Here is a 27,750-nt window from a genome sequence, read left to right on the forward strand (position 1 = left end):
CTCCTGACAATATGTCCAAAGTATGAGAGACGAAGCTTAGCCATCCTGGCCTCCAAGGAGCACTCTGGCTGCACTTCTTCCAAAACAGATGTATTGGTCTTCCTTGACCTATCCTTTAATCTGAACTCAGGTACCCCCCACTCCCACCCCAGGACCCTTCTCCTCAAGCTCCCACAGTACCCTGAACACTGGGTCTCTGCGACTGTGCTTCCCACACTGGTTTGCACCTACCCGCCTTTAGAGACATCACCAGACTTCTGTTAGGGCAAGGTGTGTTTCTTGTTCTTATCTGTACCCTCAGCAACTAGCTCAGTGCCCAGTACATCGTTATTGTCAAGTGCCATTGAGTGATTCTGATTCGTAGTGACCACGTATAGGGTTTCTAAGGAGCGGCTGGTGGGTTTGAACAGCCATCCTTGAAGTTAGCAGTCCAGTGCTTATCCTACAATGCTACACCAGGACTCTAGTACGTATCAGACTCTTAATAAAAATCTGTTGAATGGATGCTACAGTGAGTGTGTGCATTTCAAATCTTAGTCCATGTTTCTCGGTTTTCTTTTTACAGCTTCCTAAAAGTGAAACTGAACTGGTATGGTGCTTTCGCATCAGCATTGAACTGTGAACCACAAGGTCAGCAGTTCAAACCCACCAGCCACACCTCAGAAACCCTATATAGGATCGCTATGAGTCAAAACTGACTGGATGTCACTTAACAACAACAGAAGTTGAAAAACTTGTCCTCTTGTTTATCAAATCAAGAAAGTTCCAGAAAGGATAATGTCCGATGCTGGTAAAGGCACAGTGAAATGGACAAAAGAGTCTAAAATGTTCATAGGCACTAACATAGCAGTTCATTTTTTTTGTTGTTAAGTGCCATAGAGTCGGTTGCAACTCATGCGACCCTGTATAAGGTTTCCGAGGAACAACTGGTGGGTATGAACTGCTGACCCTGTGGTTTACAGTTCATTGCTGATCTTACAGCACCTAGTTGTCTAGTTTTAACACTCGATGTCTAGTTTCAACCTCTAGATATTACTAAGTCTAACTGGATGACTGCACTCTCTGGCAACTTACAATGTCACCCTGGCCCCTTAAATAACTATGAACTGTTCAGGGCAGCCCATCTCTGCTTGGAGCCCTTATCCTTTAGGGGAGGGTGACAGGCTCTTGGACAACACTGATGAGAACTACTGTAGGTCATTTTATAGGCTGGGTGGGTTGTCAAGGAGTCTGTGGGTTGCAGAACAGTACTGGGCAAAATGTCAAGTTGGTCGAGCTATTATTCCCCTTAAAGTACTTACAGGCAAAAGGCTGTTGCTATTAAGTGCTTTTGAGTCAGTTCTGACTCACTGTGACCTTGTGAGCCTACTCCTGAGCCATCCTCACATTCAGCGCTGTTTGAGTCCATTGTTGTAGCCATGTAGCCATGTGTTGATCCATCTCTGAGGATCTTCCTTTTTTTCACTGACCCTCTACTTTACCAAGCAGTAGTGGATACATTTAAAAGAGGGGGGAGAAAAAGGAACAACAGACTGTGCTTCATCAGGAGAAAAGTGGGTGAGATTGAGGGAACATTTTCCTTGTAGAGCACTGAAGAGACACCCACAGAGCGCTGGCCTCTCTCAGGAAGACAGGAGCCAACCTTCTTTGGTAGAACATCATCAGTGAGAGTCAGCAGGCAGTTGAGGGCAAGGGAGACAAGAATACAGTTTAGAGCAGGGATAAAGCCATAAGATTCTCTTAGAAAGAAGGTGCATATCTGGGGTGATGTCTGTGTGTGTCTCTCTGTGCGGGTCTTTGTGTGTGTCTCAGTGTATCTTTGTGCCTGAGTGTGAGTCTGTGTATATCTTGGTGTGCATGTCTCTGTGTACAGTTTGTGTATCTGTCTGCGTGTGTGTCTCTACCTGACTGCTCCCACTGGAGGAGCTGCCTCTTCAGAGGAGTCATGGGACAGAAATCACATATTGACTGGGTGGCTCCTTCAGTGAAGCCTTCAATCCACCTGCCTCCTGAGAGGATCCTGTGACCCAAAGCTCCTGTCAGGGTCTCCCACCCAATCCCAGCCACATCTCTAAGAACCCCAAGTAGTTCTTGGCCCCAGTGGGATGCAACCATTGCTCTGGCCCATTTCCTCACTGCTGTGAAATAATTTTTCCTGGCGGTTTGATTAGGAAAGAAAACTCAGACATCACCATCTGCAGATGGGAACTGTGACTTAGTCTTGAGTTTGCTTAACAGTCTTTATCTTCTCTCTAAGCTCTCATTACCGCCACTCCCTTGACAATGTCTAAAATATCTATCATTAAAATATTAGCCCACTCTGCCTACAAGGCTTTGGTACGAGTACACTGATAGCAGTAAGTGCTGCCTTAGTGTAAGGGGGAAACTTCAGATAGGGGAGGGAGGTATGAGCTATTTCAATGTCTCTGAAGGTTACTATAAGAGCCCTGGTGGTGCAGTGGCTAAGTGCTCAGCTGCTTACTGAAAGGTCGGTGGTTCAAACCCACCAGCTGCTCCTAGGGAGAACGCTGGGGCAATCTACTTCCATGAAAATTTCAGCCTTGGAAACACTATGAGGCAGGTCTACTCTGTTATGAGTGGGATCGACTTGATGAGATCCCGGTGGCTTGACTGTGTGTGGGCATCTTTAGAATTTTCCAGGCCTGCTTGGGGCAAATGTTCACACCTGTAATGCATCAGTCAGGACAGTCTACATATTATCTGCAGGGATGAAACTTGCTCGACTGTGCCTGCAGCAGTAAGCCATTTAAAAGTAGATTCATATCTATGATCTTGCTTGATTCTGAAGCTGGGGAGACAAGAAATGAATTGCCCCACCTTTATCAATCTTGAGGCTAAAAGAAGTTGGTCAGGACCAGAGACCTGCTCCTCTAGCCCCGTCTGCACTTGTTCTTACACCTGCTGCCTGGCTGCAGAAAGCAGGTGAGGGTGGGGATGGCTCGTCTTTTGGAGATAGGAGCAAATATCCAACAAAAAATACCTTTTGTGGAGCCAAGAGGTATTCTTTTTATAAAAAGAATTGTGTACTCCAAGGATATTATCCCAGGAGTGACCACTGTGGACATAGAATATGACATTGGAGCCCTGGTCAGGAACACTCAGGGACAGAAGGGCCATCCTCTTCCAGGGCCTGAGCAGCAGCCTGTTCAGGACAATTCATGGTGACTTCATGTGTTACAGAGTAGAACTGCCCCTTGGGGTTTCCTTGACTATTATCTTTAGGGATTAGAGGGAATCCTGGTAGCGTAGTGGGTTGCACGTTTGGGCTGCTAACCGCAACGTCCACAGTTGGAATCCACCAGCCACCTCCTCAGGAGAAAAATGAAGCTTTCTGCATTTATAAAGATTTATAGTCTCAGAAACCCCATACCGGATCTCTATGAGTCAGAACTCACTTGACAGCTTGCAGCAACAACAGCAGCAATCTTTATGGAAGTTGATTATTGTCAGATGTTTTCTCTGCCAGTGTGGCTGGTAGATAGGTTCAAACCACTGTCATTTCAGTAGCATCTAAGCGCTTTAACCATTGTGCCCCGAGGGTCCCTGGACAGCCTTGTGTTTTCAGTTTTCCACACTGCCATGGTCAGAAGAACCTGGGGACCCTGATCTCCAGACTCCTGTCCCAGTTCCCTGAATTAAAATTTCTGATTTTTTTTAAGTGATACTTTTTGAGGGGCATGGTGGGGAAGAGTAAGGAGTTACAGAGTTAGGGTTTGGACTCTGGCTAGATTTAGGCAAGGCCTATGGCTTTGTGAAATGTTAGGGTTATGGTTAGGACTAGGGTTGGTGTTAGGTTTATGTTAGGAGTTAGTTAAGCTAGAGCTAGGAGTAAGGTTTTGTCTAGTTTTAGGCTTACGGTTAGGTTTATTCTATTTTATTTTTCTTGAAATCTACTTGATTTTCTCTTCATTTGTAAGTTCTGTAACTATAATATTTCCTTTTAAAATTTCCTTTTATCTGAAAATGTCCTATTTTGCCATCATATTTAAGAGAGAACTTTGTTGGGTATGGCATGCCATTGTCTTCTTGACTGCATGGTTTCTGCTGAGAAATCAGAGCTCAGACTTTACTAGTTCTGCTTTGTAGGTAACTTTGGATTTTTCCTGAGTTGCTTTCAGGATTCTTTCCCTGTCTTTAATCATATGTCTTGATGTTGTTCTTTTAAAGTTTATCATATTTGGAGTTCGTTCAACTTCTTGAATACATATTTTTTTGGTTTTTCATGATACCAGGAAAGTTTTCTTACAAGAACTCTTAGACAATTTGTCTGTGTTTTTTGTTTATATTATTAATTTTTTGGCCTTAATTTTTTATTTTTTATTGTCTCTTCTGTTCTAGAAGTCTTTTGATCACACATAAGTTATTCTTCTTGATATGGTGTCCTACTTAATCCTTAGGCTTTCTTCAGATTTTTTTGGTGTTTTTTTTCTGATTATCCCTCAAGCAGGTAAATATTGAGAGATTTATCTTCAAGCTCAGTAATTAGGTCTTCCATGGATTCAGTTTTATTTCTTTGCACTTTTAATGTATTATCTATTTCTGAAATCTTATTAATCTTGTGGATTTTTATTTGCTGTTTTGTATGGTTTCTAATTTTTCATTTATTTTTGTTAGTTTGTTCTTACAGTGAGTGCTTCCCTGAATTCTTCTAAAGTTTTGTCTGCATTTTCCTTGATTTCATATTCAACTTTATCATACTTTCAGTTTGTTGAAAGTACTTAAATAAAATTTTTTTTAAATTCCTTATCAGGTAGTTCCAATACCATTTCTGGTGTATGTATTTTGGTCATTTGTTTGGGGTACTCTGTCTTGTTTCTTTGTGTAAGTTGAAATTGTTTTCTCTGAGACATTTTGGTGTCGTGACATTTATATTTGATGATTGTATGTTGGGTGTGCTTAGGTACTCATCTCCTGTGGGTGTGATAGAGACTGGAAGTGTGTACACAGTTCTCTGCTGTATGTGTAGTAGAGTCCAGGGGAGGTTGTTGACAGCTGATTGTCATTGATCAGGTGGTACAGAAGAGAGTAGTGATGCTTGACCAGTGGGCAGAGTCCTAGGAGATGCATATGTAATTGGGGTATATGGGCACAGACACTGTCTCCCCAAAATAAACAACATCAATAAAAGATCTGATGAGGCAAAATTCATGTCCCTCCGGATGTTGAGGTGATACGCCCCGTGCCAACCCCAGGAGGGAGTTGGCATTGGCCACTGGGCAGCTGAGGCTGGAGGCTGACTAAATACCACCTAGATATTTGTACATAAATGTTTGAGAAACAATTTTCTGAGTTCAGCCCTTTGTATTGCTAAGTGAGCTCCTCCATAGCTGATATCAGAGGTCCAGATGCTCAAGGCGAGTTGGAACAATACATCTTCCTTATGCACCTTCTTTTCATTTGGAATAGCATAAGACAAAGGTTCTGACTGGGTCTCTTTGCCATGTCTCACTATGGAATGTTCTCGTTGGGTAGAGTTTCACATAGGAGCGTTATAGTCAGGGGTCCAGACTATCTGCCATTATCTGGTGTCATGAATCTCTTATCCAATCAGGGAAGGCCAGGGAAACAACCATCAACATGTTCTGTCTCTTAAACCTCAACACTTTTTCTGTCTTCTGTGTTCTCTGTTTCTGTTTTCCACTCTCAGTGATGTTTCCCAATGGGCAGTGCTGAAAGTACTGGAAGACTCACTAGAGAATTTACTGGGCTTTGGGTCTAACAAAACTGGATACACAGCCCACTGACCTTGTTCTTGGCGTGTACCTGAGGTCAAAGGTGTCAAAATGGGTACACGTCCAGGTTCTGTACAACATCCAACAACCAAATATCCATTGCTGTTCAATTTGATTCCAACTCATAGTAACTCTGTAGAACAGAATAGAGCTGCCCATAGGTTTTCTATGAGTCCTGATGTGGCACTGTAGGATAAGCACTGGACTGCTAGCCACAAGGTTGGGGAATCAAACCCATGAGCCGCTCCTTGGAAACTCTATATAGGGTTGGTTGCTATGAGTCAGAACTGACTCAACCATGCTTAACAACTAAAACAGGTTTTTCAAGGCAGTAATCTAAACAGAAGCAGACTGCCACCTCTTTCTCCTGAAGAGTGCTGGTGAGTTTGAACTGTAGATCGTTTGGTAAGCTGCTGAGCTCGCCCAGGGATCGTCTTCCAATGACAACCCATTGGCATGGGATCTGTTCTGACTCATGTTGTTGTTAAGTGCCTTTAAGTCGGTTCTGACTCATAGAGACTCTATATAAGGTTTCTGAGAAAGCAGCTGGTGGGTTTGAACTGCTGCCTATGCAGTTACCAGTACAGTGCTTATCCTACAGTGCCACACCAGGATAATAACCTATATAATGGGTTTCTGAGACTATAAATCTTTATGGTAGTGACAACCTTGTCTTTCTCCTGAGGACCAGCTGGTGGATTTGAACCACCTACCTGTGGTTAGCAGTCCAGCACTAACCCACAGCGCCACCAGGGCTCCTTCATCTAATAACAGTTACCACTTAATGTGCTGAGAAGGGAGCTGAGTACTTGATAGGCATTTCATCTTCTCAGGAATGGAGTCAGTATTATACCCACCTTGAGGAAGAGAAAACTAAGGCAGACAAAGAATAGGTTAGAGAAAACATAAGAAATGAACTTTAAATGCTGTCATTTCAGGTAGGGTAGGTGGGAGAGAAGGATATGGGAGGGAGAGATTTGGGACAAGGCTCAAATTACATGTAGTTGGAAGATCTGGGTTCTGGCCACCTGGGTCATCTAGGCAAGTACTAATAGTTTCTAAGCCTCACCCCATCAGCAAAATGGGAATAATTATATCTTTGTTGTTTGTTTCAGAGGATATTAGGATCAAATAAAAAATGTTTATGGAATACCCTTTGTAAGCTAAAAAGCATGGTCTGCCAATAAGGTTTACGTCCCCTGAGGGAAATTCTGTGATAAATTAGACTGAGAATTTAGTGGTATGTACGATTTTCTTAAAAGAAGTATGTGGGGTGACATGGGTAAACACAGACTGTGTGGTTATTCAGACCTTTGTCTGAGTCTAACTGCAGTCTGGTGGAAAAAAGTAGTCACGTAACCTCCTTAGCCTCAGTTCTCATATCTGTAAAGTGGGGCTTAAAAAGGATTGAGGTTAATATTAAATGACATAAGATAACATGAACATTCTTTCAAAACAGATGAAAATAAAATGGAAAAAGATACAACTTTCTTTTTTGAAAGAAAGCTGAGATAGCAATTTTCATATTAGACAAAATAGACTTTAGCAAATGCATTAAGACAAAGAGGGATGCAGCAAGCTAATAAAGAGGCAATAATTAAGAAAATATAATAATCATGAACATATATGTACAGCATAATATAACCTTGAAATAGAAATCATTACCTGACAAAACTGCATGGAGAAGGAGATAAAGCTTGGGATTAAAAATGTTGGTACAGCCTTCACAAGAAATGAAAGAACAAGCAAGGGTCTAGGATATTTAAAGGACATGATTAATAACTTGGTCACACATGGAACAGTTACAACAATTAATCATGTACTAGGCCACAAAAGAATTCTTAATATACTCCAATGAGTTGAACATCCTACAGACTATTCAGATCAAACAAAAAAAATGAAATGAGAAAAAAGCAACAATAAATGGACAGCTATAGACAACTCATGTGACTGCAAATTCATAAGCATTACTATTAATAAAAAAAGACCTTTGTTTAAGAGGAAGTCATAAAAAATTACAAAACAAACAAAAACTAAGAGCAGAGTAACAATAAAAACATGACATCAAGAACTGTAGGGTGCAAATAAAGTGCTACTTTATAGGAAATCTATAACTTTGAATATATCTATCATAAATCATAAAATAAGAAAAATAGAAAATAAATATTCACCCGTATGACTCATAGAGTGTTCAAAATACAAAAAAGAGCAAAGAAATGAGAAGAGAAGGAATAATAAATAAGAGGATGAAATTAATAGAAGTTTATATTTTAAAAAAAAAGAAATTAGCAGCAAAGAGATGAACACAATAGGAAAAACTGTAACCAAGACTGATCACACAAGTTTTTTTCTTATGAAAACATATGAAATACAAAATCAGAAAGGGAGTCATAACTAAAAATATAACATTTAAAATGATAAAATTTTATAAATAGTACACATAGAAATTGTTTGATAGGTATATGTCCTACTGTGTATATTTACAATAATAATAACAAGAGTAAAATATATTATAATAAAAGAAAATATTATAAATAACTATTGTCGTTGTTAAGTGTCATTGAATCTGTTCCAACTCATAGTGACCCTGTGTAGGATTTCCAAGACTGTAAATCTTTATGGGAGCAGAAAGCCTTATCTTTTACCAGTGGAGCAGTTATGAGCTCGAACCATCCGCCTTGTGATTCAGTCTTGTGCTTATCCTACAGAACCACCACACTCCCCTATAATAACTATATACTGATAAATTTGAAGACCTAAATGAAGTAGATACATTTCAGGAAACCATACCAAAATTAGCATAATAAGGGATAAGCAGATCTTAAGTACACTATTATGGTTGTTGTTAAATGCCGTTGAGTCGGTTCTGACTCTTAGCAACCCTGTGAAGGATTTTTGAGGAGCAGCTGGTAGGTCTGAATTACTGCCCTTGCAGTTATCAGTGCAGTGCTTATCCTACAGTATCACACCAGGACTCCCAGTACACTAACGTAATGGAAATGGTAAGCTATTACTCTAAAAAAAAATCCTCAGATCAAGATGATTTTATAAATAAGATCTACTAAATTGAGTGGATCAGAAAATTCCTATACTTAAAAGTTGTTTGGAAATCAGTGGGATAGGAAAAACTTCAAATAATTTTATGATTTGTTAGAAAATCTTTATATCAAACTGGATATCAATCTTACAAGAACAAAAATTAGATAAATAGATAGATCGCTTTGAAGGTCCCTGGGTGGTGTAAATGGTTACAGTGCTTGACTGCTAACCAAAGAGTCCACCCAGAGACCCCTCACAAGAAAAGCCTGTAAGTTTACTGCTGACAAACCCTATGGAACACAATTCCGCTCTGACACACTATTTCCACATGGGGTTGCCACGAGTCAAAATGCACTTGAAAGTAACTTGTCTGTTTTCTGTTTTTAAATTGCCTAAATTAGTTTGAAAAAGAAAATGAAAATAGCATAGTACCATACAGGAAGAGGCTAACAAGCCAGCGGAACTAACTGAATGAGCACCTTAGAAACACACCACTGTACTTGGGAGAAGCTGGTTTTTAAGGGAGGTAGCTTCTTCACAAATTAGACAGGAAAAAAACTTTTTTTTTGTTTGTTTTAAGGGGAGAGAAGAGAAGGCTATGTGATTTTAGAAAATTGTCTTAATGAGAATGTGGGGAGAGTACGTAGGAAAAACTATTCAAATCATTTTATGGTTTATTATAAAATCAGAAAATACCAGAACGATGTTTACTTGTGCTTTATTGACTGTGCAAAGGCTTTCTATTGTGTGGGTCATGACAAGCGATGGACAACATTGTAGAGAATTAATATTTTGGAACAGTTAATTGTGCTAATGAGAAACCTATACATAGACCAAAAGACAGTTGTTCAAATAGAACAAGGGGACACTGAATGGTTTAAAATTAGGAAAGGTGTGCACCAGGGTTGTATTCTTTTTACCATACTTATTCAGTCTGTTTGCTGAGCAAATAATCTGAGAAGTTGCATTATATGAAGAAGAACATGGCATCAGGATTGGAGGAATACTCACTAACAACCTACAATATCCAGATGATACATATTTTGCTTGCTGAAAGCAAAAAGGGCTTAAAATGATAAAGACCAAAGACCACGGCCTGCAGTATGGGTTGCACCTCAGTATAAAGAAAACAAAAGTCCTCACAAGTGGACCAATAAACAACATCCACATAAGTGGAAAAAAGATTGAAGCTGTCAGAGACTTCATTTTGCTTGGATCAATCGTCTATACTCATGCAAACAGCAGTCAAAAAATCAAATGATGTATTGCAGTAAGCAAATCTGCTGCACAAGATCTCTTTAAAGTGTTCAAGAGCAAAGATGTCAGTTTGAGGACTAAGGTGCGCCTGACCCAAGCCATGGTATTTTCAATAATCTCACATGCCTGTGAAAGTTAGACAGTGAATAGGGAAGACCGTAGAAGAATTGCTGCATTTGAGTTATGGTGTTGGAGGAGAATATTAAAAATACCATTTACTGCCAGAAGAACAAATAAATCTGTGTTGGAAGAAGGCAGACAGAATGCTCTTTAGAAGACAGAATGGCCAGACTTCTTGTCTCATACTTCAGACATATTATCAGGAGGGACCAGTCCCTGGAGAAAGACATCATGCTTGGTGAAGCAGTTGTTGTTGTTGTTAAGTGCCGTCGAGTCGATTCCAACCCATAACGACCCTGTACAGGGTTTCCGAGGCTGTAAATCTTTACGGGAGTAGACTGCCTCATCTTTCTCCCGCGGAACTGCTGGTAGTTTCGAACTGCCGACCTTGAGGTTCGCAGCCTGATTCGTAACCACTACGCTACCAGAGCTCCATTGGTGAAGCAGAGGGTCCGCTAAAAGGAGGAAGGCCTCCGATAAGATGGATTGGCACAGTTGCAGCAACAGTAAGCTCAAGCATTACAACGGTTGTAAGGTTGGCGCAGGACTGGGCAGTGTTTCATTCTGTTGTGCATAAGGTCGGTACAGTCTCAATGGCACCTAACAACAACAAGGGAGAAATAAAAATTTATCTTTATGTTTAACAATTCTAGAGAGATTATAGACATAAATATCAAAGCTGAGATATAAAGCCAATAGATAAAAATGTGAAACAGCTGAGAATTAGTGGTAAGGAAAGATTGCTTCCCTAAGATCTGTTGTTGTTAAGTACTGTTGAGTCAGTTCCCCCTCATATTGACCCTGTATATGGTTTCCTAAGAGTGAATGGTGAGTTTGAACTACTGACCTGGTAGTTCAAACCGACTATCAATTGTGTGGGTCATGACAAGCTCTGGACAACATTGCAAAGAATGAATATTCTGGAACACGTACTTAATTGTGCTCGTGAGAAACACATAATTTGGTCCAGTGCTTATCCTAAAGCGCCACACCAGGACTCTAACTCCACAAGCTCTAAAAAGCACTAATTATAATAGAAAAATAGACTCATTTGTCTATGTTAACATGAGAAAGCATTGAATGTGAGTAGTGCTCCATAAATACCAGTCTTCATGATTTCATTCCCTGTTCTTCATAAAGAACACTGCATTGCTCCAGGTATGGGCTCATTGGGAAGAGATGGCAGTTACTGAGATTCAGGCTTAGGGAGAGCCTCCAGGGCCCTAAAACAGAGCAGGCTTTGTGATGGTCTAAAATGCTGCTCTCTCAGAGTGTTCAAACTAGCTCTACAAGGAGCCTCTTACTCAGCAGCCTAAAATAACAGGTTTGGATAGCCAGAGAAACTGTGAAAACTTACTTAATCAATATAGGCCTTGGGCCATCCTTTGCTGCCCACGCTTTCAGAGTGCTGCAGACCCACCTAATGCAAGGGTTGGGCAAGTCACTGATAACTCACAACCAACCTGACTGAACTCCAGAAACATGCCAGGAACTTGTTAAAAATAAGCTAGAGGGCCCCACCCTGACAGACTGTTCAGTAGGTGTGGGCAGCTCAGGAATCTCCATTTGCCCAGCTCCCAAGTGCGGCCAGGGTTATAGCTAGAATCCAAAGGGTCAGGACTCAGCTTCCAGGTGGGAATGGGGAGGGGAGTGGATGCATATAACGTATGTGTGTGTGGTATGTGTGTGTGTGTGTGTGTGTGCGCACACATAAGGGGTGTGTGTAGTGGGTGCATGTTAGGGATGTGTATGTAAGGGAGTCCTGGTGTGGTGCTGTAGGATAAGCATTGGTCAGTGGTTCAAACTCACCAGTTCAAACCTGACAGCTACTCCTTCGAGTCAGGGATTTTTTCCTTCAGCACTTAGGTCTAGCACATGTTTTCCCAGAGCTGGTGGGTTTGAACCGCTGACCTTGTGGTTAGCAGTGCAGTGTTTATCCTACAGCACCATAAAGGCTCTTCAGATGTAGAGAGTTATCGGTGGGGAAACCGAGGCTGGGAGAATGGCATGATGTTCCAGGAGTCTTAGAAACACTGGACTTCTCAGATCTCTCAGGATTTTTAAAACTGTGCTCTTCAGAATTCAATTGCTCTAACTTTCCCATGCCTTTAAAGAGCCCTGGTTACACTCTGGGTTAGGTGTTGGGCTGCTCAGAAACTTACATAGACCGAAACTGAAAGGAGAAATCAACTAGATGGCAGTGGGATTTCTTTTTGGTTTTGGTTCACTCTTTCCAGGCCAGGGTCCGAGTTGGAGCCGTCTAGGCATCCTTGGAGCTAGCCCCAGCCTTGGTACTCAGTGGGTATGCAGTAGGTATTGTGGACTACTGGGCACATCCATCCATTCTCCGGAGAGTGAGCCTTCTGAACCCAGATTGGAAGGACAGACCCTTCCTCAACCTTGAGTTGTCCCAGGCTCACTGTGAGTCTGACCCCTAGCTGGCCTTGTGCTCAGGGCACCTGGGGCATGGCACCGGTGATAACCATCACTACCATTTACTGATCCATGTTTTGTGCCAGGTACCCTGCACATACACACCTTTACCTTCTGCCCCAGAACCCTTAAAACTGCCAGGGCTCCGCTACACAAAAGCCCATTTTTTGCTATTTCTATGAAAATGATACATACTTGTCTCTGGAAAAGATTGGAAAGAAATGCATCAACCTGTTAATGGTGGTTATCACTGGCTGGCATTCTTTGATTTAAAACAAACATTTTTTCTTTCATTTTGCTTGGTTGCATCTTCTAAATTTTCTACAGAGATTGTGTATTGCTGTACCATTAAAAAGTAAATAAGGTCAGGGGAACATGAAGGGGATGGAGCGTGCAAGGAGATCCAAATTGGGAGAGTCGGTGTTTCCACAGGGATTGTTGTTGCTGTTGTTAAGTGCTGTGAAATAGAATCTGATTCATAACAACCCTGTGTAAGGTTCCCAAGGCTGTAAACCTTTGCAGGAGCACAAAGTCTCATCTTTTTCCTGTGGAGCAGCTGGTGGGTTTGAATTGCTGTGCACTGCTTATCCTACAGAGCCAACATACTCATTCCACAGAGAGGGAGGGGCTTATTTGCATATGCAAACAAGAAGAGGGAGGAGGGTGCCTGGAATCCTTTCAGGTCCTCAGATATACCCCTCTGAATGTGTGCAGCCCCTGGGCCTAGTCTTTACAGGGTGGGCTAGTGGTGTCTGTGCCTGCAGATTGGGTGGTCTGTTTGCCCCCTGCCCCACCGGATTTGTGAGACAGGGCAACGAGTGAGTGCTCAGTAAGCGTCTGTGACCAAGGCGAACCCCGTGGCTGTCCTGGTCCTAAGGTGCACCCCGCGGCTGTCTTGGGTCCCAAAGTACGTGAAGGTCTAACTTGCCCTCGGGGCTTCTGTTCTCTAGATCCACTTTCCGGACGTGGAGCGGGTCGAATGGGCAAACAAGGTAAGACTAAGGGCCAGGCCTGGGGCTCTGTGAGCACTCCACGCCAGCCCTGCTTGGTATTTCTAGTATGACAGCTCTGTGAGTCACCCAGTCCTTGAGATTTGTGGCCAAAGCAGAAAAGTTAGAAAACAGAAGAGTGAAAGACTGCCACGAGCCGCTGGCCCACCAAGCTTAGGCTGGTGCTTCCTACAGATAAGAATGTATTGATTGATGTACCAAGTGCTGGAATCTCACCTGGTTCCCAGCCAGATCTGCCAGCACTGGCTGCGTGACCTTGGGCAGGTTGCTTAACGTCTCTGAGGTGGTTTCCTCACTTGTAACTTGGGAATAATTATATAGTCCCTGCCTGGTGGGATTGTTATGAGGATTAATGAGGTAATTACGTGCCCAATGCCTGGCACATCATGAGCGCTCAGATTATTCACTCGCATCATTGTTGTGATTGGTGTTAGATCACTGTGAACTGCACCAGGGAGGGCTGGGCACCTAAACTCCGGATCTGGCCCTCCCCCAGCAGGAATCTAAGCTGGACAGATGAGGTAACCATCCTGTCCCTTCCTGGTCTGCCAAAACACATCACTAAACTGAAAGACTCTTCTGCAGTCCCCACCTGGAGTCTCCACATCCAGAGCTTTTTCCAAGGCCAACCTTTCCTCTACTTGGGGAAGAGGCTTAGCCCGTAGCAGAAATGACTTAGGTTAGGCTTAAGAAGGGACTTCCTGATGGTTGTTGATCATAGGTTGTTGTTGTTATGTGCCGTGGAGTCGGTTCCGACTCATAGCGACCCTGCACAGGGTTTCCGAGGCTGTAAATCTTTATGGGAACAGAAAGCCTCATCTTTCTCCCGTGGAACAGCTGGTAGTTTCGAACTGCTGACATTGAGGTTCACAGCCCGATTCATAAACATCACGCTACCAGAGCTCCTTGTTGATCATTACCAGAAATGTCAGTGGATCAAAAACTCTGTGACCTGCCTGATGCTAAAATTTGGAGGAGGCAGGTGGCTGATTTTAAGAGGATTTCTGAGGATTCATGCCAGGTCTAAAGCCCCTGGGGCAAACCTTGTTTCATATCCACAAATTTGAGTTTGTTCATGGATTCATGCACGCATTACATCTTTTTGTCACTGACTGACACACAGACACCCACACAACCTAGGGCCTTATTGGGAGACTGCTGTGGAGACAGACCCCAGACTAGAGCACTAAGTTTCCAGCACCAACTTCACACCTCGGAGACCTGGGGTGGATGGGAAACTAGCAAGACCAGGTCCTGAAAGACATCATCCATTTTTCAGATGGGAACAATAAGGCCCCGAAGTTTCATAGTCTTTAAACTCTTCCATTTATGGGTTTGGAATGGGGAGAAGGTGAGAGGTAGGTACTTCTTTATACTGAGACCCAAATTCACAGGCAAGGGGAGAAGGCTTTGCTCCAGACAGCACATATTGGCCAACTAGTCCTCCTTCCACACTTCTCCATGACCATGCTGTCATCTCCCACTAGGCTCCAAGTCTCTGCCCCCTCCCTTTCCCCAGGTCCCATGTTTGGCTCCCAGACCAAGGAGTTGTTCTGCTGTAGGAATCAACCAAACGCAGTCTTCCCTAATTACTACAGTAACACCGTCTTCGCTAATTACTACAGAAAAATTAAATCCAGGAAGCAATTTTAAGTTTCTCTTCCATGATACTGCCCTTAAACCTCTGGCACCTACTTTTTACTGATACCAGAATATAGAATGATATCGTTCGTGTTTTAGCACAGAATTGAAAAGCTTCCCAATATGACATTTAGTGGGTATTACACGGTGTTCTGTAGGACGGCTTCAAAGCCTGGGGCCCTGCTGCCTTGTGCAATTTATCAGGTATTAGCTGGGCAGGTGGATGGATAAGTGGGTAGGTGGGTGAGCCAGCAGGCCAGTAGAGAACTACCATCACACCCCCATAAACCCATTGCCAGTAGTAGGACTGTGGGGTCCCCCTTTCTAGGCTAGGTTATAGAGGATCAGGCTTTGCCTCCATAGGTCAGGGTAGAGACACAAGCCTGACCACCCCTTCCTGTCTTCTCAGATCATCTTCCAGATCTGGCCCTACCTAAGCATGATCATGGAAAACAAATTTCGGGAGAAACTCGAGCCAAAGATCCGGGAGAAGAGCGCCCACCTGAGGAGCTTCACCTTCACCAAGCTCTACTTTGGACAGAAGGTCAGTGCTATCTCAGGAGGTCAGCCCAGACCAGTTAGCAGTCTCTTCTCCATCCCCTTTCTCACCCCCTAAAGTCCCCTCACTCTCAACACAGGTCAGACACCTGAGAGCAGAATTTCCTCCTACTATATCAGGGACACCACCTCCACTTGTATTTTCCAGCCTCTTGGCCTCAGTACAGCTCCTCAGTCTCACCTCCACCATCTCCCCAGCTTCCAAACCTGCCTCAGAGAGAACAGAAAAGGAGTGGTGGAAATCATTCCGTTTTTCTTGAACAACAACAAAAAAGGGTGGTGCAGGGGAAGCATAGCCATATGGCGATAGCCAGAGAGACACAAAGATGTCTAAGTCACAGTGGCTCACCTCAGGCGTCAGCTGGGGAGACACCTTTGTGGATAGAGACAGTGCCACAAACAGTATCTGTGATGATCAGCCAGGGTCCCAGGATAAAATGATCATGGCCAAAGACATTTATGCTTCACATAGACTGAGCTCCCGGTTTCCCGTTTGTCCCCCACTCCTTCTGCCCCAAAGTGCCCCTTGGCCAATCAGTGTCAGTCGTACTCTAATGATACAAAAATTCATCCCCATCTAGAGAACTGCCATCACAGCCATAAACCCATTGCCATCGTGTCAGTTCCGACTCAGCAGCCTCGCAGGACTGAGTAGAACTGCCCCGTGGGGTTTTCAAAGCTGTAATCTTTACAGAAGCAGACGGTCACTTTATTCTCCCATGGATCGGCTGGTGGATTTGACCTGCCAACCTTTTGGTTAGCAGCTGAGCAACTAACCTCTGTGCCACCAGATTCCTTGCTATGATGTCCATTACCCAGTAACTCAAAGGTGTTGACATCTGATCAGCTCTGGAATGAGCATGTGTCAGGGTGCAGACCAGCCTGCTGAGAACTTCGTCCTAGGGGTGGGTGCCTGGGTACCACCCTGAGTAGTTAATGCTATGAAGACTCTCGCAGGACTGGCATGTGGCAACACCCATTGGTTCATTTGCTCATTCCTTGTTTCTTCCTGAGCACTTACTGGGTGCTAGGCACCATAGACAGAAAGATAGGTGTGGCTGTGTCCTGCCTACAGGAAGGTCACCGTCTTGTGCGAGGCAAACACATAAGCTGGCAGGTGACAAGATGACAGTGCCCATACAGTGGTAGAGGAATTCATGAGCTAGACAGGGAAGACTTCCTGGAGGGAGTGATGTCTGAGTTGGCTTTTCAAGGGTTCGTCAGGCTGATCTAGGAAGGAGGGCATCACAGGAAGTTTTCAGAAGTTTGCAGATGCTGTGTCTGGAGCAGAGCCTGTTCCTCCGGGGGCCTGGGTGTTGGGGGAACTGCTTACAAGCAGATTACTCACAGGCAGCTGAAGCAGGGTTAAAGGTGGCTGATCCTAAGGACTGCTATCATAAAGTCAGGGAAACCTGCAGGCAGAGCCAGCCCACTGCTAGGTATATCTGATTCCTCATTCAAGTCCTGTCCCCGCTTCCCTCCTCTCAGCACTCCAATCCCCTTCACCTTGGGGTCATGTGACCTCCTCATGTGACCCCCTGGGCTTGGCCAGGTCCCTGTGCTCACACCTACAGCCCCATATCTGTTTACGACTCTATGCTGTGGTGACCTTGGGCCAACGATGTCACCTCTCTGATCTCTGAGTCCTCATCTGTAAAATGAAAGGATCCCTTCTAAGGGGTGTTGTGAGGTGTGAATGCCCGGCCTAGCCTCAGGGTGGTCTGTGTAGGTCGAAGGAGTTGTGCCCAGTGTGACCCATGGGGCCCAGTGGAGGCCAGATTCCAAACTAGCATCTGTCACCTAACCATGAGCAGCTGTTCAACCATTGGTTTTCCCTGCTTTCTGTGGTAGAGGTCCCCGGTGAGCAGACTTCCTCATGATGTTTCTCTCCAGACAAAGGTCTTAGGCAGGCTGAATTTTCATAGGTGCCAGGCCTCGGGAGGTTAAATGTCCTATCTCCTCCCAGGCTCCCACAGATCTTTCTGGGCCTTTAATAGCAAAGTTTTGGAGGCCAGGGCAGAGCCTTGTACGGTAGGGCCTGAAGGTTCTACAATCCCAGGGCCCTCTTAAGGAAAAAGAATATCACATTACAAAATACAAAATTAGGCCCAAAGTGAATATTTATTTAGAAGGAGAAAATAAATCACAACACATTGCACATTTGTGAAAGCTGACATATCACACATGTCAGAAACTGGACACAATGCATGATGTTTTTCATTCTGTGTCTACACGTCTGTATCATACTTCTCTACATTTTGGGCTTCACACTCTTTGATAACCTCTTCACTTAACAATACATTGAAAGAGTAGAGAAGCAGAAGAATTTCATCTTTCTTCTGGTGTGCTTAATTGGATTTTTCTCCATTTTGTTATGAAACATTTCAAACGTGCAGGAAAGTAAGAGAACTCTATAGTGACACCACCACGTACTCACCGTCTGGACTCTGCAGTTGTTAGCCTTTTGTTCTGTTTGCTTTGCTACCCGTGCATCCATCTCTCTAACCATCTTCTTTTCTCTTGTTGGGTGGATCTCAGTGGACTTCACTCCTGACCACTTCAGCATGCATGTCATTAACGTGGGTTCAGATGAAATCCAATTTTTCTTATTGGTACATAGTAACCAGACCTCACTGCAATGCCACCTGGCAGGAGGAGAAGCGCAGGATCTGGGTAGACAGGGGCAGCTGATAACAGAAGGAAAACAACCTATGAGCTCAGCTCTTGGCCCCAAGCCTGACTTAGGGTGCAGGCATTGTACTTTCTAGGATCAGCATCTTCTGCCAGGGACCCTGCCCTCTCCTCTAGCCCTTATGGGGTCAGCTCATCTGCCAGCATTTCGCCAGCACTCAGCTTTAATGCCACTTCCATCCAGGAGGCCTCACTGATCCCCCAAGGTTGGGCTGGGGGTCCTCACTGCTGCTAGGCTGTGCACCCATGAGGCAGGCTCAGACCTGCCTTACTCCCTGCCGTCTCCCGAGTCCAATGCCCAGCTTATAGTAGGTGCTCAGTAAATACAGAGGCAGGGAGGGAAGCCTCAGGAGGACCACAGCTGACAGGGCTGTGGGGTGGCTTTCTGTGTTTGTATCTCATCCTGGGAGGGCAAGGGCCATGGCTGCTTTGTTGATGAAGCCCAGTGCTGGGTGGAGTACTGACAGCCATCCCCTGCTGACCCCACCCTCTGGCATCTCTTTCAGTGCCCCCGGGTCAATGGTGTTAAAGCCCACACTAACAAGTGTAACAGAAGACAGGTGGTCCTGGATCTGCAGATATGGTGAGCTCTCTTGCTGTGGGGGCTGGGGTGGGTTCCAGGGGCTTCATGGGCCTCCCTGATGATATTCTATTTGAAGATGAAGTATATATACATTCTGATTTGGGACATGAAACCCTCTCACAGTGACACACACACACACACCAGGGCTGGAGTACAAGGTCCCTGCTTAGAGAAGGGTGTCAGGGGAATGGATGGAAGAGGACTAGTCTAGGGAAGCCGCAACCATCTGACCCCTAGGCCAGGTCTGACATCTGCCATCAGAACAGGCAGTTCCAAGGCCCAGAAGCAGAGCTTTCTTGAGGGCTAGGGCCAGATCATCCTAAGGGTCTGAAGAGCTGTCTTGAAGGAGCACATGGCTAGAGGGAATAGGTGTGGCCAGACCCAGACAGCTCTGGGCACCAGATGAAAGGGACCAGTGGGAGAAATGGTTCTGGGCAGTGTGAAGCCACAAGAGAGACTATTCAGCAGGTCGGTCAAGGGCACCTCATTTAAATGAGGTTTGTAATAGGTCCGCAGTCTTCCCAGGGGAAGTGAGATTGAACTTGTGCTGTGAAGGACCAAGGACCACTTCCTGAGGTTCCAGAAGTTTGGCATTCCTTTCCTCATTCCCTGTCCTTAGACTAGTGGCTGGCATGCAGGGCATGCTGGGAAGACAGGAGCTAGCTCCAGACACACTCATTCCCATTGGGTGACTGGTCTTAAGTGTGTTGGAATGGTGAGTGGGCTCTTTGACTGCTCCTGCCCCTGAGGCCCTGCCATGGGATCCATGTATGAAGAGTCGGGACACATTGAGGACATCTGGTCCCTTCAGTCTCCCAGTCAGCTTATACGACCCGAGGGCTCCTCCTGCCCCCTGTGCCTGTCCTTTCAGGGCTTGTGGCATCCAGCTGCTCTGCCTGTGTCTTGCCCATATTTGACCACCATCCTTCATTTGATTAGTCCTCTCCTCAAGCCTTTGACAGCCTCCTATCCCAGTGGGGGGCGAGGGGTCACCAGTGAGGGGCTGACACACCCTCGGGGGTACCCCTTCTGGGCTCAGACAAGAGCCACCAGCTGGCCTCAGGCTCCCATTCTTGCAGCCTGAGACCTTGTAACCTTCATCCACCCCCACCACTAGCCTGGGGCTTGTCTACAGAAATAGTTGGGTTAAGCAGCTGAGGCTCCCCACAGTCCTTACTTCTCATCTCTGTGGCCGGTGAGAGAGCTGGTGCCCAGATCCATTGCCTCATGATCAGAGAGGTGGGGATATCCATGGATGGCTTCTGGGTACAGGGACTCGGAGGCTGCCTCCTGGGCTGGAGTCTGTGCAAAGGCTGAGGTCATGGGCTGAGGAATGCAGAGTTCAGGCTTGCCGGCTAATACCTGGGTCTGGGCTGTATGCTTCTGGACATGTTTGTCCACCACTCTGAGCGATGCATCTGCCCCATCCTCCCCACCTTCTTATGCCCTCCCTACTTCCAGTTACATCGGAGACTGTGAGATCAGTGTGGAGCTGCAGAAGATACAGGCTGGTGTGAAAGGGATCCAGGTGGGTGAAGTCCAGAGTGCCTGCTCCACCAGCCCCTGGCGTGTGGGCAGGAGACGGGGAAGTGGGTCCAAGCACCAAATCCAGAGGCAGTAGTGATGCAGGAAGTGGTGGCGCTGGGCTTGGACCAGCTGCTCTGCCTCGTTGGCCTCACAGCTGCCTCTGTTTGCAAAGTCGCTCTGGGAGAGGGTCTGTTTAAGAAGCAGTGCAGGACCATAACTTAGAAACGGAGGTGGACTGGGGAGGTGGAGCCGGAACTCACTCCTGGGTTCCTCCTTGCTGGCCCACCTGACACTGTGACCAAGGTGGGGTCCAGTGAGACCCGAGAGGTAGGGGGCAGCTCAGGGTGCCTTGGTAGCCAGTAAAGGAGTGGCAGCTGTATCCAAACCTCTGCACCCCCGGTGTGGTCTCTGGTCTGGCAGCAGGTGTCTGGGGAGAGTGATCCTGACCTTTGGGGGTAACACAGGCATGTGATGAGGCAGCAGCAGGCACGGGAGAAAAGGAGCTGGGATCCCTCATGGTCCACTGTGCCGGTTCAGTTGCAGGGCACACTTCGGATCATTCTGGAGCCCCTCCTGGTGGACAAGCCCTTTGTGGGAGCTGTAACCGTGTTCTTTCTACAGAAGCCGGTAAGTCCAGGGACTGGAGGTAGCCCCACGCTGGGACTGAGCACTCTCCACTGACTGACGTTACCCGAGTCCCACCTAGTCCTGGGCACATAAGGATTGTCTTATTTCACCCTAAGACACCTTGAGGAACTAGATTCTGCTGTCTCCTAGATGGGGAAACTGAGCTCAGAAAAGTGGCTCACCAAGGTCACCCAGAAGGTCTGAAGTAGAGTGGACAGGCTGACTTAGGGCCCTGTGGACTGGTCCATTCCCAGGATGGTACTGGCAGGAAGTGGCAGACCCCACAACCCCTGCCTTGTCCCGCTTAAAGGCCTGAGAGGCTGGGAAGGTGCCCTGACCTGCCTGACACCGCTGCTAAGGGTGTCCCCCAGTAGACTGCATTCTCCATTCAGGTGGGGGCAAGGCACTTGGCAGAAGGTTCACAGCCCTGAGCTCCAAGCACCTTCCAGCCTAAGAGCTTCCCTCTGCTTGACAGCACCTGCAGATCAACTGGACAGGCCTGACCAACCTGCTGGATGCACCCGGAATCAAGTGAGTACCTGGCAGTCCGCTGGGGCGGGGGTCTCCAGATGTGGGATCCTTGGGCCTGTGCACACCCTCCCACCCTACTCTCAATGCACGATGAGTGAGCAGCAGTGAGCCCTCCCCCCCACCAAGAGGGAAAGTGGGTGGGGAAGAAGGGAGCAGGGGCATGAGAGGCTAGCAACGTTGAAGGCAGCCTTTAAGCGCAGTGTGCACGCATGAGCACTCATACACATAGTGTGAGGGAGAAGTGCTTCATTTCATGTTGGGCTGAGGGATATGCAGGTCCCTGTGCTGGTGCAGGGGGAGGTGGCTCTGATCGAATGAGATTGGGCCTAGGGACAGTTGCTTAGACTAATGCGAGTGAGCACGGGCAGGCATTGAAACCAGTCCCAGCCAGACTAGTCTCCTGACTCTGTCATTTAGTATCTGTGTGAGCTTGGACAAGTTACTCCACCTCTCTGGGCTCTTCCTCAGTAGAGAGGAACCTGTTTCCTCTGCCTGGGGTCCCTATGGGAACGGGTGTGTGTGGTGGCAGCAAGGCGGTGTGGACACATATGAATTTCCTCTTTTCTTCCTCACTTGCCAGTCCAAGTGTGTCGTGAGAAACTGTGAACCCCTCCTTCCCCCCACTCCCCTGACAGGATCACAAGTACAGGTGTGAGAGGGTGAGGTGGCCACAGGCCAGTGGGGAAGAACTAGCCTGGGAGGTCCCACCTTCCTGGGGCCCCATGTGAACACCTCCACAGGCAGGAGGCACAGCTGGGTTGAGGGGCCATCCCATTGCTCTTGGCCCCCTGGACACAGAGAATGTAGTCATGCATTTGTTCATTAAGAAAATATTTACTGAGAACCTACAGTGTGCCCTCCTGTTCTACATGCTGCCCCTATCTCCCTGTACCCTGGAAACAGACAATAAACAAAGAGATCAGGATGTTGGAGCAGGGGGTGGGGATTCACATAGCATGTGCTTTGTACTAATACCATTCTTAGAGTCCGGGTGTGGTGCTGTATGATAAGCACTGAACTGCTAACTTCAAGGTCGGCAGTTCAAACCCACGAGCTGCTCTCCTTAGAAAACCTATATAGGGTTGCTGTGAGTTGGAACTGACTCAGAAGCCCTTAACCGCAGTAACAAGCACCATTCTCAGCACTTTACTCATAATAACAAGTGTAGGAAGTGGGCATTATTATCCCCCTTTTAGATCAGGACGCTGAGGCCCACAGAGGTTAGTGAGTGGTCGAGCTGGGAAGCTCACATGGGGGCTCATTGCTCTCAGGTTCCATGCTTTGCTCCTGGAAGAACAAAGCAGGACTGGGGCAGGGAGGTCAGGGACTGTCCAGGTGCATCCCTCCACCACATATTCCACACACATAGACTCACGCATCCATCTCAGGCAGACCAACAATGCTGCTTTCTCCTTGGTGGGTTGGCCCTGCCAAGCTCTGGGGATGGGTGGAGGGGCACCCCCCCCCCCCCCAGCACAGCCGGTGATGCCTGGTATCCCCAGCGAGGTGTCAGACAGCCTACTGGAGGACCTCATTGCCGCCCACCTGGTGCTGCCCAACCGCGTGACCGTACCTGTGAAGAAGGGGCTGGATGTGACCACCCTGCGCTTCCCTCTGCCCTGTGTGAGTACCTGGCCCTGGGCCCAGTGTTGAGGGACAGACAGCTGGTGTGTGTGCTAGGGTAGGGGAAGACTCCTGCTACCTGGAGTGCATTATCAGATGACAATCCTTATTGCCCCAAAAGGGCATGGCATCCCCATTTTGTAGGGTGGACACTGAGCCCGGGGAAGTTGAATGACTACCCCAAGGTCACCCTTCTAGTGAGAGGCAGGGCCCAGGGCTAATTCATTATGAGTTCCTGGTCCCCTCCATGTGGCCTATGTTGGAGAGAGTGGACAGTTACCCTGTAAAGATCTAGGAGCTTCCTATCCGCCTTTCAGGGACAAGAGACTTCTCAAACTCTTTTTTTTCTTAATGTTTTATTGTGAATTATGTGATAGTTTACATGGGAGAACATCAGTCTCACATTCATTCTAACGTATATCGTCTCATTGCCATGGTTACAATCCCCTCCATGCAATCCTTCCCCCGTACCCCCCAGGTCTTCAGCACACAGTTGCTCTCCCTCTCTGGATCTAAAGTCTCCAGCTGCCCCATCGCTCCACGTCATCATCTCTGCCTCCATTTCAGGCATCACTGCTTCTCTGGGTAGGGTCCCGCTCTCTGCTCTTCTCCCTTGATGGTCTTAGGGACCTCTGCTCCTAGACTGAAAATCATTCCCCTCCTTGCTATAAAACGTCTACCTTTACATTTCCAACCTTCACAATCAGTCCTGATAACAATTATTCACTATTGTATCACAAGAGACCCGTCTGCATTTCACTGCATCAGCTCCGCCTAGTCAGATTGAATACTACTCACTGGAGATTCTATCTTCCTCCAGGCCCTCTGGGTCTAGGTTCCCTCTTGAAAGCTTGTAAGCCAGTCACTTCTTGCCTTTGTAGCCCCCCACCCCCCATTTTGGGTAGCCAGTGTCCAAGTTGCCCATCCCTGGCTACTCTGTGTGTGGAAGGGGTGGGAATGAATCTTGCTGTAAGGACTTGTGCACTCTTTTGAGCTACTGCTTCCATTGTATGAGAATACTTTTTTTTTTTTTTTTCCTTTTCTTTTTACTTCTGGTTGAGCTCTGATCATCCAGTCACTGAAGCCAGGATAAGTGGGTATTATCTGCAAGAGACTTCTCAAACTCCATTGTTTTCACTCCAGGAAGGAGTTTTGAGGTTTACTGGGGAGAATTCCCCTGGGGCATCCATGCGGCTTCTCCACTGGTCAGCACTGGAAGTCAGGGCCTCAGGAGAGAGGGAAACGCCAAAGCAAATTCACTGCTGTCACACCAGTTCTGACTCATATCCACACTGCAAAGGCCTTAAATCTTTATAGAAGCAGAAAGCCTTGTCTATCTCCTCTGCAGCGGCTGGTGGGTTTGAACTGCCTATACCTTTCCGTTAACAGTGCAGTGCTTATCTTGCAGTGTTACCAGGGCTGCTGGTGAGAGGAAAAGACCCCAATTTTACCATTGGCATCAGGAGTGAGGCAGCGGTTTGTTTGTTTTACACTCTCTTATGGCATCTCCTCCTCAGGCCTTGTCACGCATGGTACTCTGACCTGAGAGGACAGACACACACCTCCTTCTCTCTGTGTCCTGTCTCCTCAGGGACGTGCGCGCTGGCTCCTCCCATGGAATGGTTCCAGGCACTCACACCCCAGGGTCCCAGCTTCCAGGTGGGGGCTCCTACTGGAAGAACCCTTTCAGGTCTCATTCCTTCCCTCCCAGAGAATGTTCCACAAGTGCTGCTGGTACTTCTTTTAAACCCTCTCATTCATGTCCCCTGACTCCCCAGAAACCCTGTGATCATCAGGGAGGATGTGCCTGTCCTGTTGGTCCCAGTTGTCAGCACGCCTGTGCCCTCTGCTCCCCTTACTGGAATCTTCATCATGTTAGCCCCAGAGAATTCAGCCCTGACTTAATAGGGTGACACCAGAACATGGAGACACATTTCATCCTTAACCTTGGCCTGTGTCATTTCCCCATCTTTCCAACGTCTCCCTCTACTCCTAAAGCCACACCCCAGTCTTGGAATTTTTTTTTTTTTTTTGGCACACCTAAATCATTTGGAGAAAAATGATTACAGAAGACAAAATATTATAATGAAATGTGCAAAGACCTAGAATTAGAAAAACAAAAGGGAAGAACATCAGCATTTCTCAAGCCAAAAGAACTGAAGAAAAATTCAAGCCTCAGGCTGCAATATAGAAAGGTTCTGTGCACAAAATATTGAATGATACAGGAAACATCAGAAGACGATATAAGAAATACAGAGTCGCTGTGCCAAAAAGAATTGGTTGGTGATCAACCATTTCAAGAATATGATCAAGAATCAACAGTACAGAAGGAAGATGTCCAAGCGGCACTGAAGGCAATGGTGAAAAATAAGGTTCCTGGAATTGATTGAATACAAATTGAAATCTTTCAACAAACTGATGAATTGTTAGAGGTGCTCACTCAGCTTTGCCAAGAAATAGTTACCTGGTCAACTGATTGGGAAAGATCCGTATTTGTGCTCACCCCAAAGAAAGGTGACTCAGTGGAATGCAGAAATTATTGAACATTGTCATTAATATCACATGCAAGTACAATTTTGCTAAAGATTATTCAAAAAAGAATTGTAGCAGTACACTGACAAGGAGTTGTCAGAAATTCAAGCCAGATTCAGAAGAGGGTATGAAACAAGGGATATCATTGCTAATGCCAGATGGATCTTGCCTGAAAACAGAGAATACCAGAAAGATGTTTACTTGTGCTTTATTGACTATGCAATAGCATTCAACTGTGTGGATCATAACAAACTATAGATAACATTGCAAAAAATGAATATTCCAAAACACTTAATTTTGCTCATGAGGAACCTGTACATAGAACAAGAAGCAGCTTGTAGAACAGAACCAGGGGACACTGAATGATGCAAAGTAAGGAAAGGTGTGCTTATTCAATCTGTATGCTCAGCAAAGAACCCGAGAAACTCAAGTACATGAAAAAGAACATGACGTCAGGATTGGAGACTTATTAACACCCTACCTTGGTAGTGTTACGGGTCAGCAGTTCGAATTCAACAACTGCTCCGCAGGAGAAAGGTGGAGCTTTCTGCTCCCATAAAGATTCACAGCCTTGGAAACCCTATACAAGGTCACTGTGAGTCGGAACCGAGTCCATGGCACATAGTAGCAGCAGCAGCATATGCAGATGACACAACCTTGCTTACTGAAAGTGACGAGGATTTGAAATACTTACTGCTAAAGATCAAAGATGACAGAACAGCCTTCAATATGGCTACACCTCATTGTAAAGAACCCAAAATCCTCACAACGGAACCAATAAATGTTGCTGTTGTTAAGTGCCATCGAATATGTTGTGACTCATCGTGACCCTGTAGAGGGTTTCTGAGGAGCAGCTGGTTAGTTTCAACCTCCTGGACCAATAAATAGCATCATGATAAACAGAGAAAAGATTGAAGTTGTCCAAGACTTCATTTTGCTTGGCTCTGCAATCAACACTCATGGAAGCAGCAGTACAGAAATAAGAAATTGTATTGCACGAGACAAATCTGCTGCAAAAGGCCTCTTTAAAGTGTTCAAGAGCAAAGATGCCTTTGATCGGAATGTGAAACTTGTACAATGAATAAGGAAGACCGTAAAAGGATTGGTGCATTTGAATTATGGTATTGGAGAAAAATATTGAAATTATTATGTACTGCCAGAAGAACAAACAAATTTGTCTTGGAAGAAGTACAGCCACAATGCTCCTTAGAAGCCAGGATAGTGAGACTTCATTTCTTATACTTTAGACATGTTGTCAGGAGGCACTTGTCCCTGGAAAAGGACAACATGCTTGGCAGAGTAGAGGATCAGCAAGAAAAGACGAAGGCCCCCCAACGAGATGAACTGACACAGAGGCAGCAACAATGGGCTGAAACAGAGCAACAATTGTGAAGTTGGTGCAGTGTTTCACTTTGTTGTTCATAGGGTTACTGTGACTCGGAGCCAGTTCTTGGTACCTAACAATATGTCATTTGGACAGGTTGATTCCCTCACCATTTGTACTTTTTTTCTTTCTTTTATTATATTTTTAGGTATGGAGCCCTGATGTGGTGCTGTGGGCTAATGCATGCGACTACAAAGTCGTTTGAACTACAAGGTCAATGGTTCAAGCTCACCAGCTGCTCATTGGAAACCCTATACAGGGTCGCTGTGGGTCAGAATTGACTCGACAGCACTTAACTAACATACCTCAGAGATATTGTGGGTTTCATTCCAGACCACCACAGTGAAGTGAATATTGCAGTCAAGGGAGCCATCAAGTTTTTTGGTTTCCCAGTGCAAATAAAAGTTATATTTACACTATACTGTGGTCTATGAAGTGTAC

At 45.9% G+C, this 27,750-nt stretch overlaps 1 protein-coding gene across 1 annotated transcript in view; it reads left to right on the forward strand.

The window, feature by feature from the left end:
- The window catches only part of ESYT3 (extended synaptotagmin-like protein 3), a 53,588-nt gene that overhangs the window by 7,967 nt on the left and 17,871 nt on the right, over positions 1-27,750 (forward strand). The window contains exons 2-8 of the mRNA XM_006846650.1: positions 13,553-13,594; positions 15,663-15,797; positions 19,009-19,085; positions 20,547-20,613; positions 21,150-21,239; positions 21,715-21,770; positions 23,273-23,393. Coding sequence (XP_006846713.1) covers positions 13,553-13,594; positions 15,663-15,797; positions 19,009-19,085; positions 20,547-20,613; positions 21,150-21,239; positions 21,715-21,770; positions 23,273-23,393 — 588 coding nt within the window. The remainder of the gene's footprint in view (positions 1-13,552; positions 13,595-15,662; positions 15,798-19,008; positions 19,086-20,546; positions 20,614-21,149; positions 21,240-21,714; positions 21,771-23,272; positions 23,394-27,750) is intronic.

The sequence above is a fragment of the Chrysochloris asiatica genome, unplaced genomic scaffold (assembly GCF_000296735.1).
Source record: "Chrysochloris asiatica unplaced genomic scaffold, ChrAsi1.0 scaffold00028, whole genome shotgun sequence".
NCBI lineage: Eukaryota > Metazoa > Chordata > Mammalia > Afrosoricida > Chrysochloridae > Chrysochloris > Chrysochloris asiatica.